The sequence below is a fragment of the Melozone crissalis genome, unplaced genomic scaffold (genome assembly GCF_028551555.1).
Source record: "Melozone crissalis strain CALT ecotype California unplaced genomic scaffold, PUWL_Pcris_2 ptg000027l_1, whole genome shotgun sequence".
In the NCBI taxonomy this organism is placed as follows: Eukaryota; Metazoa; Chordata; class Aves; order Passeriformes; family Passerellidae; genus Melozone; species Melozone crissalis.
The window spans coordinates 19,878,434-19,891,498 of record NW_026535805.1 but is presented as its reverse complement, the minus strand read 5'-3'; the positions used below and the strand labels follow the sequence as shown (position 1 = coordinate 19,891,498).

Here is a 13,065-nt window from a genome sequence, read left to right as displayed (position 1 = left end):
TGTGTTTTCTTTTCTTCTTCTTTTTTTTTATTTTTAACAGAAAGAAGAAACCTGTGTTAAGAAAGAAACCTGTTTTAAGAAAGAAAAAGCAATGATCAATAAAACAGCATGATTATTTTTACTATCCTCACCTGCATTTTCAGTTACAGATGTGATCCTCTCATGTTTCATTTGAAATAACTACCATGCAGGAGATGTTCATAATTACATGCCTGTGAGCAGTTCAGCTAATTGTCTGCTACTTAATTTTGGAAGACTTATAACTATTGACATTGAACTGTCAATTTAATAATTAAGCTGGTCACTCTCAAAGGAAAATTTCATCTCTAAGATCCTACTATAAATCAAACCAGTAGGTTCAGTCCCCACAAAGACTTAAAGCATGTGATTGACTTCTCTTCAGTAGTGTTTCTCATATAAAAAAAACTATCCATGTGCTTTATTGATTTGGTCTAATAACCAAAGTCAATAATAATAATAACATTCCTTCTGATGGAATCTTCAATATGCTTTTTAGGCTGAGCAGTTAACTCTAGTCCTCCTAGTCCTATATCACAAACCTCTTTAAAACCAATCCCAAGACTCATTTAATAGTATTTTTCTATACTTTGCTCCCTGCTGTATGAGAGATTCCTTGTCAAAGTCAGTCCACAGTAAATTGGTTAGCTGTACCTGCAATAACGTGTCCCCATGTGTTAGTCAGTTTGTATCAGTCTTGTCAGAAATATTAAAACAATACATAACTTTGGAGCAAAAATTAATCTCTCCCTGCTGGTAATGGTCTTTGTAGATCTGCATAAATTGTAGGTAAACTTTAATTACCTCTGCCTTCGTGTTAAGCAGAGGTAAGATTTTGGTTCTCAAAGTTGCCAATCTGACAGTTTTCCCATTCAATAGATTATCTACCATAACAAATTTTCAAGTGTTTTAAGCAGAACATCTGTAAAAGGCCATCAAGAACTTCCTCGCTAGTTCAATAGTAACCTCGTTTATAAACTATTTTTATCTTCTCTTTCTCATGAGGGATGCTGGTAGGCTGGGCTTGGGGAATTTGGAGAAATGCATTTTGTGCTAGATTGGATGCTGTGGTTCATAGTTTTACTTAGGGAAAAATAATATCTGTATAATATTTAAGCATTTAGTATAAATCATAGAATAAGTTTGGTTGGAAGGGACCTTAAAGATCACTTGACCCTCTGCCATGGGCTAGGACACCTTGCACTAAACCAGTGCCCCTCAGTACCCCTTCCAAAATGGCCCTGGACATTTCCTGGGATGGGGCATCCACAATCTCTATAGATAACCTGTTCCAGTGCCTCACTACCCTTCTAGTAGGGAATTATTTTCTCATACTGAATCTAAACCTACCGTCTTTTAGCTTGAAGTCATTCCCCCTTGTCCTGTCATGCTCTTGTAAAAAGTCCCCATCCCTCTTTCCTCCAACTTCCCTTAAGGTGGTGAAAGGCTGTATTTAGATCACCCACAAGTCTTCTCTTCTCCAGGCTGAAAAAAAACCCCTCTAATTCTTTAAATCTTTTCTCATAGCAGAATTGCATGCTTACCATTAGGATATATCTTGGTTCCTGCTGTGTCTGGAAGGCAGAGTTGTCCACTTGTACTGGCATTGGAAGCAGTGAATTGTGTTAGCTTGGTGTGGGTACTGCTGTTAGAGGGGCAAAAAGGAAATAAATTTTATTTAGTAAGCCTTGTATTTTAGGAGGTTTATTCTGTCTTACTGTCTCAAGATCCTGAAATCATGCTGAAGTTCCCCATACAATGTCTAGCTCTTCAGATACTCTCACACAGACAAGCCAGTAGCCATAATTTTGCAGAGGAGCCTGAATGTTTGCATGATTTGCATCAGATTTAACACTTTTCCTGTGTTTCAAATGCTGATTTTTAAAGTCTCTGAAGTCCTGAAATTATTTCTTACATAGCTTTAAAAATGCTTCTGCATTAATAGTTTTTTCTTGGTTGAGTCATTTGCTCAACATTTTAATGATTTATGTTTCTTATGTAGATAGTAGCAGGTACAAATATGTGTTTTAATGATATTCTGCTGCATATTGTTCACTAGAGGGGAATATAAAGTGGGGAAAATACAAAGTACTGAATACATGGATAGTTTCCAGCCTTTTAAGTGATTCAGTGTGTTTGATGAATCACTGGTTTCTATTGCTGACCTCTGCTTCTGACCTTTCCCTGACTTCACAGGTCAACAGTTCTGTCAGCAACCACGTTTTGAATAATTTGTCATCCAAGATCTTTAGATGGTATTTCTGGTTTGGGGGATTTTTTTAAAGTTTTTTAAAATATTTTTGAGATGTTTCTGATGAAAATTTAATTTTGGTTCCATAATACAAAACTGGATCTTGGCTATAGGATAGAGAGATGCTGGGCTTAGAGTGTACTGCACTGCCCTCTGTACTGGGCATCAGTGCAATATACCACTGGAATGTACACAGACTTCCAGTATTTACCTCATACATTGAAAAAACATCTCAGTCCTCCCTGTTCTTCATATGCTGCAAAGTAGTTTCACTTCAAGCTTAATATATCATTCACCAACTTTTTTCCTGTCTTCCCCCTCAAAAAGGAAAGGAACAACTGCCATATGCTAAAGGCAGAGAAATTTCCATACCTGCTTATTTGGGAAGTACTCAAGTACATTTGATATGACTTTTTCTATTCAGTGGTGTTCTTTCTATTTCTTTCTTTATTCTGTCATTTTCCCACTTATACACCGGAAAAGCCTTCTCTGATGTGTTTATTTTAATGCAGAGCTTTCTCTGGGAGCCATTTGGCTGGGTACAAGAGGGGCAGTTGCTTTAATCTCGCAATCAGAAGGCTTTGTTCCTCTCACAGTATGTTCCTGATTAATGCGAACTAATAATTACAAACACTAGAGCCTGCAGTGTTATAACACCACAAGTGATTGGCTGGCCTGCAGGTTGACAAGCTTTTCTTAGACTCAAGAAAGAAGGGTACAAAAATTGCATTTCAAAGTGTTTATCTTGCCAGAATTCCTAATTGTGTTTTGACGCAATTATAGCAATGACATTTAGTAGTACTGTCACTACAGAAACATTAACATTTTGAATGCACTGTGTTTTTCAAGAACAAATGTCTTTTATTCTATTTTTGTTTTGAAGGTGGAAAACTAAAATTTTCAGGCATACTAAATCTTTTGAAACTGTGTTAGATTATCATTAATAATAAAATACGGCCATGAAGAATGCCAAGAACAGATGTGGAAAAGGAGATTTTTTCTTCTTACTAATTTGGAAAATGAGGTGTAGAATAGGGGCTTTCTGGTTGATTGGGGTTTATTGTTTTATTACTTTTTTTCTCTCCACTCATCAATGCTAAACTGGCTGAAACCCCTTACATTCTGTCAGTCTATAATTCCAGCTGAATCAATGCTGTCTTGTGCCTTAAGAACTTGATCTAACTTTTGCTAAAACAGAAAAAAAAGTAAACCACTGTTGACTTAAAGCTGGGTCTGGGTAATGTTACCAAAAGAGTTAAATGCATCTGACTTTTTTACAGGTTTTATGTCCATCATAAGAGTTAAAGCAGTGATGAATATTGTGGGGGTTTTTATGAAGGGAAAAATAGGAAGCTCTTAGCTACAGTTTGAGTGAACAGTTGATAGTTGCTGATAACATGGAATTGTGCTCCTAGTTCCCTGTGTATGTGCTCTAACATGCTTTTAGTAAATGATGACATTTTTATTTCAAATAGTGAAAGTGGTTTGTGTGCAAAGTAGTCTTGTGTGCTTGAGAAACGTCATGAGGAAACAATTGCAGAGAGAGAGAGCTTTACAAGTTCATATCAAGCCATGTAGTACATTAGCTTTCCCTTGGAAATAAGAACTTAAAGATGACTGCAAACTTCCTATTATTATTGTGACTGGTAATGAATAAAATATATTCTCATACTAAGCATATTTGGACTTGATATAGTGCTACTTGTAGTGGTTAATTCTAATGGTAGTAAACGTTGCATAAATTCATCCCTTTTTGGTTTATTTTAAAAATGCATTTTTATAGAACCTCAACCTTATAAATGATCCTGTGGATATTTTGGGGGTTTTTCCTAGCTTGAGAATTAATATACCTTCTTACCTTTTTGTGACTATATACCCAGACCTGCAAACTAATGGATATTTTGGAAGTTTTCACCTGAAATAACTTCAGTGAAGTAAAACATCAATTCATCTAAGAAGTTTAGTTTGAAATATTTTCTTCTTGTAAAATCAAGATAATTAGTACCAGAGCTGATAGCATACCTGTGGAACTGCTTCTACACACTCATTTAAATTAACTTGGTGTGTATCTTGGTGTGACTATTTTTTGTGTATATGCTGGTGCAGCATCATTAACTTTGAGAGTCTTCTATTAATCACACAAGGATGAAGAAACAGGAAAAAATCATTGTCCTGTGTTACCAGTACCGAATTTAAAAAAAAGTAAGAAAGACTTTTCTTGGAGTTTGAGTAAGTATGTTTCTGGTTTTTTTTTTTTCTATTTAAATGAGTGTTCTCCCCTATCCCCATCCCTTCCTTGATCCAAAGTTTTATAAAGCACACTTGCTTCTTATTTCTCATCCTTTATTTTTAGTATCCTCTTCCCAATGGAAATCATGTAAGGATTAGCCAAAACTAAAAAAAAAAAAAAGCAACTATTGAATTCCTCAAATTTGGAAAAATAATTATTTAATAAAAGTGTGTTAATAAATAAGACTATGAAAGAAGTAGTATAGCTGTTAATCAGACATTAACTTGTTAGTCTTGGTTGTCTTTATCAAGTCAGGTAGTTAGATGTCATCCTCATGAATTAAAATTCCAAGCCTCAAAAGGAGGGAAAAATATGACTCCCTATAACAACTGTGTGACCAGATAATGATAGCAAGCAAAATTTTGAAAGTGTAGGAAAAACTGTCATAATGGGGTATTTATATTACTTTAATGTATTTTTTGTAAGTATCATGTCAAATCACAATCCGAAGAATAAACTTCTGGATGCTATCAGGTTATGTTATGGAAAAGTTGATCAAAGAACTGCCAAGAGAAGGGGGACCTGGTTTGTAATATTTCTAATAAAAATCAGGTCTTTAACACTGATAACTAAGCTACTAGAAAGCAAAATAAAAAAAAAAATTCCAGCATTTTAAATATAAAAATAGTATTTGGTGGGCAAAACTGCTGAAGTATCTTACCTGCAAACAGCAGAAAAAACTGTTGCTGAGTCCATTTCAACTGAAACAGGAGCAGAAGGTCCATTAGGTGATTGCCATAGACTTGGAGAGCAAGGCATATAGCTGGTTCATCCTTGGAAGCAAACAGATGGGTTCAGTATGGGAGAACCTAGAAAGGACCTGCTGGGAGCCTCTCTGTGGACCTTGGGATGCACATTACAACTGCTTTGAAATGGCAGTTGAAATCTCACATATGTCATTATTAAGGGATGTGCACTGGGGAAAAAAACCAGATTTTGACATATATTATATTTAGCAGTGAGGTTCAGGAGCTCTGATAGATAACTCCACCAAAATACTGCCTTGGTGCTTAGTAGCCATCAGCAAAGTAAATTACATTTTAATAAGTATTTAGGAGGACTTGAACAAGTTTGTAGACATCATCTTCCTATTCACTGGTCATGTAAGTCATGTGTATTGTATGATGTTCCTTATATTCCAAAATGGTAGTGTTGGAAGAGCTACTAAAAGATAAAAAGTAAAAGATAAGGAACAGCACCTATATGAGGGATGGGAAGGTAGATTACTTTCTTGTCTGAAAAGTAAACTACTGTGGAAGGAATGCTAGATATCTGTTCAATCTTTGGCGGCATGGAGAAAAATAAATAAATGGGGGGCATCAAACAAAATTTGTAACTACTGAGTTGAAAGCAATTAAAAGAAGGTAGTTCTTTGTGCAGCGTCTCAAGGTGGCCTTACTGTTCTTCCTGCAAATTTTCTGGAGTGCTAAAACTTTATGAGGTGAAAATTCACTGGAATAATTAATTGGTGGCAAACTTTATTTTTCAGATGTTTTAAATCTTTAATTCAATGTCGTGCCCCCTCTCTCCTTTCCCTCCCCCCCCCCCCGTCCCCCCAATATCAAGTGTTATTACTTTATACTAACTCCACTCCAGCTGTGTTCACCCAAGGACCCAAAACTATGATTTGTCACCCCTGTGAATGCCTGCAATTCAATTTACATGTGCCAGCACTTCAGCTAGATGATGCTAGAGAGTGGAGCTCAGTGAAGAGCAAGTTGTTTTACTCAACTTTCTAGATAGGCTGGATCAACATTTTATAACTAAGTTCACACTACTAAGAGAATTCTAAAATCATTTCAGCTGTGCCTACCCAATGTTTAAGTGCCTGATAAAGAACTAGAAGGAATTGGATCTAGATGTGACACTGGATTACTTTGTAATTCAATGGTGTTTTAAGTAGGCACTAATTTTACTAATGTGGTCAGTGTCTTGACTGCCATAATTTCTCCTCTGGTTGCAGATTTTCTGCTATTTTCTGGGCACTGATTCTATCCCAAACACTGAGTAATCCTAGTATCAAATATTTTCATTTTTTATACTTCAGTTGTTTGTTTCTACTATGTATGTGGATACCCGTAAACTTCAAATCTATTGCTCAGATTAATTTTGTTGTCTGTAAATTAAATATTAATTGGTGTGAAATACTTATAAAAAGAGAAAGCATACAAGTGTCAATCTTTTGTGATGCAAAATGTTTTTATAAATGTGCCTATATATGGTATGTGTATATATATATGTATATATATTTTGTTCTTTGGCAGATCATTCTGTTAATCACATTATTTTGCAATTGTGAAATATTGATGATTTGCTATCCTTATTTTTTTTTCTGCTTCGTAATATACTCATAAATGAACTGTGTGTATTCAAGAAGTCACTGTAAAGTTTGATAAGGATTTTCTGTCTGTTTTTTTCTGGCTTTTATATTGTTTTGTTGTGGGGGGTTGGGGATTTTTAAGTTTCTTTAATAATGACTATAAATATTAAAGTTAATGTATTCAATATCAAAATATTGAAGTTAATGTATATCTAATTACAATTTTCTATTAATATTTTCATTATGTTTTATTACAGTTAAGTAAAGGCTTTATCTACAGCCAAGAAATCTATTTACAGTTTTTCTAATTGTCTATTTTACTTCCAGCTGTTATCTTTCTTCCCTTTTCCCCTTAGTCAACTGCAGGTCCATATGTAAACAGTGTTGAACCAGAGAATGAGTCTTAGTAGTTTTTAAATTATGATTAACTGAGTACCTGTCTTTAACTGAGAAAATGTAACCTACTAATGATGCCCATTCACAGCACTGACCTTAGGGTGGAGGGACCACATGTGCTGTTTGTGACTGGGCTTTACTGGTGAATATTGTTATATAACCTGAATTATCTCTCAGTGTAATCATGACAAAACTGTCTAGCTAACACATAAAAGAAACAAGAGTAGAAAAAGCAGCAACAAAACCAAGTTTTATATGTTTATTTATGAAGCAAATTATAATCTTTGTATGCTTTGGTTTTATTTTGTAGGGCCCATCTTGCTGGGATGATGTGCTAATTCCCAACAGAATAGGAGGTGTTTGCCAGTCCCAAGGGTGCAATGGAAATGTAGCGGTAAGGTTTTGTCATGTTTCTCCAAGTACTGTGGTGCTCATAAGAATAATTCTTTGTAACAATTTTAACCATGTTAAAATTTCGGTACTGATTGTGAAGAGACAGGTATGGCACACTTCAATAGAGCTGTTCAGCATTAGATAATAAACCTCTGATGTCTTGCAAAAGGGAGGAATTTAGTCAGGTGCTATTTGGAATGAAGGAGGAAATAATTTTATTTCATCTTTTGCACTGAACTCTTAGAGTTTCCAGTACGCAAAGGTTAAAATTGGGATGTAATAATTAAGTGTTTCTGTCAATGCTTATTTTATAATTATTATGTATGTCTTTACCTTGAAAGCTTCAAATTTCCATGTCATAGTGCACATCAGAACTTGCATACTGGGCTTAGTCCGCAGGAGTAGGTTCTTCATGATGATCACTTTGCAGTTTTTCTCTCACATCTTGTTGCTATTTCTTCCTTTGTTTCTTAAAGTGACATCAGTTAAAAGACTAAGTAAAAAGGAGCATAGGTTTATCAAATTATTCATAGAGATTTTTCAAAATATTATGTATGTATACTTGTATCTTCATATGTATTAGATATTTCTAGCATCTAATACTAAAGTCTTAGAGGTAATTCCTTCTCAGGAAAAAGCTTAGTTTGAGTGTTCCTTCGGGACACAGGTTTTAAAGGTAAACTTGAATTTCCCACATATGAAAAGATTCTATTCATCAATGATTTGTAGATTGGAGCTACACAAACAGCTTTTTCCAGAGGTGCTCACCTGCTCTGGTGTAACCTTCTCCTTGTCTTCCCGAACAAGACAGTTGCGAAGTGGCATGTCCTTACAGCTCCATAGGTGTCTCCTGCTTGGCCATAGATGGTGCCAGAAAATATTTTTATCTAACTTTAGATACCAAATGGTTTTTTAATAGCATGGGATTTGTGGCTGAGTCCATGTGCAGCCAAGAGAAACTGAGGTCTGACAGCCTTTGATCTTCTGCTTCTTGGTGTGCACCTTGCTGTAGCAGTGTTTGAGCCACCCAGGAATCACAGTGTCCTGGGCTGGAACGGACCCACAAAGACCATGATCTTGAAAGTGGCAGGTGTTAGACATTCAAATGCTCTTCTCTTGGCAGTAAAATTCCCAGTTTTGTCACCTGTTGGCAGAATATACCTGACTGACTTGCAGCTGCCAACTTACAGCTTTTGTTATCCAGCGTATTTGTGAAAAAGGTAGTGAAATAATGACACTTTTGGCAACCCTGCCTCCTGAACTACAACCTGTTCCCCCATTGAATCAGTTCTTATTTTTTAAAAGCAGAAAATGAAACAAAATGCCATCTTTGTGGAGAGAGAAGAAAAAAAACCCACTGATCATAACACTAAAATCAAATGCTGTGGCAAACAACCAATACCCAGTCAACTAAGCCCCATGACTCCAGTTGCTGTCAATTCCTCTGGCAAGTCACATACTTAGCAGAGCCAAGGATCAGTGTTATCTTTCAGTAAGGCATCACTGAACAAATTTCAGAAGACATCCTATATTAGACAGACATGTTGCTAATGCAGTTTGAGACAACCTGGACTACAGGCGTGAGTCTGTTACTGGAGGAATGTGCTGTTCTTTTATTTCCAAACTGCCACATTTTCCCTTTATCACCTACAAACCACTCTATCCAACAGTGTTAGAACTGAAGCAAACTGAGGTGCAAGAACACTCCTAATTTTTATGATTTTTCAACCAGAATTTCCAGCAATATCAATCTAGTCAAGAACAACTAAGCACTTGAGTGCATTTAACTTCTTCTTTTACCTAACTATCCAGTAGGTAGGTAACCCTGAATCAGATATTTGAATTGATGGCTTGTTCAGAACCTCTGGTTGCTGGAAGATGTCTTTCTTGTGTTTTGGGATGGTTTGCTTTTCTTTGGCCTCAATCACTGTGAAAACACATCTTTACTTTCTGGGAAATCTCCCATTTCAAAGGCTTAAATCACTAAGATTTCTGGTTTGTGTCTTGCTCCAAGTGAGAAATAATAGAGATGCCGAAGTGTTTCCAAGGATTTGGTGTTCTTTTCTGCTCTGATAAAACAGACTAACTGATTGGAACAGAATAAAAATAACCTTAACTAAATCATGGGTTAAAACCTCTAGGCTTTTCTTGCCTGTTACAATCTTTGGAATATGGGGTCACGTTTTATCATTAAGTACTTATTTTTGCATTTGTGGAGTTATGTCTCTTAAATAGCTGCACAGTGTATGTGCATCTTTACCATGATATGCAATGAAGAAGCTTTAAGGTTGTTGGTTGTGAGTTATCAACAAAAGGGGGAAAAATTACTCCATTATTTCTCTCCCAAGACATGTTTCAGTTAAGAATTGATTTTTTTGTCAATTTTCAATTTTTGTAAGCACCAATTTGCAACATAAAAAACCACAAGGTAATGTGTTTTCCCCCAAAATACTAGTTTGAATGTATTTTGGTATGAAATTAGTCTCTTGACAGAACGACAGACTTTAATTCTTTTGGTTGCAAAAATGTAAATAAAATAATTGACTATATGAGAAAATAATGACAATAAAATTTCATTTCAGTTAAATAAAATTTCTAATGATTTGTAGAAGATATCATGATTATCTTAATGTTAAGTGCACTGTGATTTGATATGTGCTCCAATGTGCTCCCAAGCAGAGGTCACTGTGGGGTTTTTCACGTTAATTACAGTCTATCAGAATCAGTCTGAACTTCTGCAGCTTCAAAAAGATGAAGTTCCTGTGAAAACTTATGTTGCTGCAATTGTAGAAAAGCCACTTTTATAACAAACTTTAACTATAGTAATTCAAAAATGAAAGAGTGAACTTTAGCTGTTTTAAATGTGGATTGAAATCAATCTTTCAAACAGTTTCACAAATTAGGACCATTCATTAAATGAAAGAGAACCTTGTACTTTTGGTATCTGCCTCAAACACGTCCAGCCAGAAACACTGTATGTAGCTGTGCAGGTGTGCTTGGAAACAGGTGTGGTTCTATGAACCTACAGATGCTCTTCTTATATGAGTGTTTTTGTTACTGCCTAGAACAGAATGATTTAGGTTGGAAAAATTCTTTAAGATAATCAAGTCCAACTGTTAACCTAGCACTGCCTAGACCACCACGAAAACTGGTCCCAAGTGTATTTGATATCATTTTGGAGGATTCATGCTCATCTTCACAAGTGACCAGAATACATGTAAGACTAAGCTATTTATTTTGCCTTTTCTTATTCAAATGAAATATTACTGAAGGAGTGTTCTTGTTAGACTTTTACAGTTCTTTGTCTCTCAGACAGAATATTTTCTGTTCATCATCCATTGAAGTAAATTTTTGATTAAGGACTTTTTCTACTCCTGTATGTAAAAATGCTATTACATTTGCTTCCTCATGTAGGCTCGTGCTTTTTAAAAGTCATCAAGAACCACAGAAATAATGTGTCTTTTTATGGTGAGACAGAGATTAATGCCACCATAAACCACTAAAATGGTGGTTTCATAGGAATCAGCTCCACATTAGTTCCTCAGTCCAGTGAATATGCATCAGTTTCTGAAAGACATTTCCATGTCCCCAGGGCACAATGTAAGGCAAACCTTTTTGAACTTTAGAAACCTGTGGAAAAAGTATTGATGTTGTGCATGAGTTCTTGGGATTCTTATTTGATGTGCAAAAAAGAGTTGCTGTAGACTTGAAAATCTCAGAAATAATGAAAGGGTTAAAGAGGATTATAGGTCAGATATGGCTTAAGCTATTGGGAATAGGAAAAATGAAAATCTCTGTAATAGAAATAGAAATGTACTTCTCTTCTCATTTGATATATATCACCACTGTTACCTTGAATTCTTTGTTTCTGAAGATGGCATCAGCTGTCATCATAACTGAATAGCATTTTTATCTCTGCTCCAGTTATTGAAACATGCTAGGATTCAACAAACCATTTCTAAAACAAGCACCAGGATTTCTGTGAACTTCTGGATTTTCTTAAATATCAGCACACCCTTCTTATCAAACTCTACAGTCATCTCAAACTCTATAGTAAGCCCAAGGCAAAGATTTATATTGCAAGTTTGGTCACTTTTTTTTTAATGTTTAGTATTGGCCATTATATGTAATTTTAAATGGTTCAATTCGACTATACAATAGTCTCACTGTTGTAGGGTATGTTTGAGAGCAAAAAGATTGCCATAGGAAGCATGTTTGGTTTAATTATGCAGATTTTCTTATTATATTATTATAATTTTATATATTATAATTATATATATTATCATTATATTTTCTTACTGTACTATTATAATTATGTAGAGTTTCTTATTATTATTCTTATTCTCTGATTTTTGAGTCTTGTAATTTAATATTTACTATATTTAAATTTTTAAACATTTCTCCCATTTTTTCTTCCTTGCTTGTTTATTGTCATTAGGTTTGGCACTGAGAACAGCAATATTATGTGTTCCTTTCATAGTCTGTTCCACAGGGAACCTGAGCTCATCTGAAATAGTTTGGACTAATAAATCAAGGGAATAGTGTTCAGCTTGTATGCTTTAAATATACAGCTTACCAAATGATTTTTTTCTTTCAAGTGTCTAAAGCTATTCTTTTCAAACATCACTGTTCAGATGAAATATGTTTCATTTTTCATCTGATTTTGCTTTGATTAGCTCAGACCTCTGTTTTAGTAGAGAACAGAAATAAATCCTGTATCAGTTAAGGTATCACAAGCAAAGTAGTAAATTTAATGATGTTATCAAAATATGAATGCAGTAAAGGACTTTGATATTATAGGAAAGATCTGATACATTTATTGATTTTCTTTGTGTACAATGATTATTGTTAAAGGTACTATGTCTGTCCATCCCTGGAGCCATTATAATATTTTCAATGTCATAATATTACTATGAATAATTTTTAAAATTCTGTAATGTTTCTTTATATCAAGAAGCCTCTTGACTTTGCATTTTCAATTGATTTCAGTGCCATCCATGTTAGTTTGCCTTATGCAGAAGAGTGTGGTCCAGATAATATATGCTATTAAAAAAAATCACAATGAGTATGATGGAGTAGGAGTGCTAATTAAAATACCAGATAGTCTTACTTCAGAAATATTAAATTGATGCAAGGATTCTTACCACAGAATGATTTCAGTTCGAAAAGACTTGCAAGTCTTCAGTCTAACCTTTGAACAATCACTGCCTTGTCAACTAGGCCATAGCACTAAGTGCCACAACAATCTGCTCCAATGCTTAGCAACCCCTTCTGTGAAGGAATTCTTCCCCATGTCGACTTGAGCTGCCTCTGGCACAGCTTGAGGCTGTGTTCCCTTGTCCTGTCACCAGCTGCCTAGGAGAAGAGGCTGACCCCCACCTGGCTTCAACATCCTTA

At 35.1% G+C, this 13,065-nt stretch overlaps 1 protein-coding gene across 1 annotated transcript in view; it reads left to right on the top strand.

Annotated features, from left to right (window-relative positions):
• The window catches only part of PRKN (parkin RBR E3 ubiquitin protein ligase), a 675,053-nt gene that overhangs the window by 293,376 nt on the left and 368,612 nt on the right, over nt 1–13,065 (top strand). The window contains 1 exon segment of the mRNA XM_054279727.1: nt 7,586–7,669. Coding sequence (XP_054135702.1) covers nt 7,586–7,669 — 84 coding nt within the window.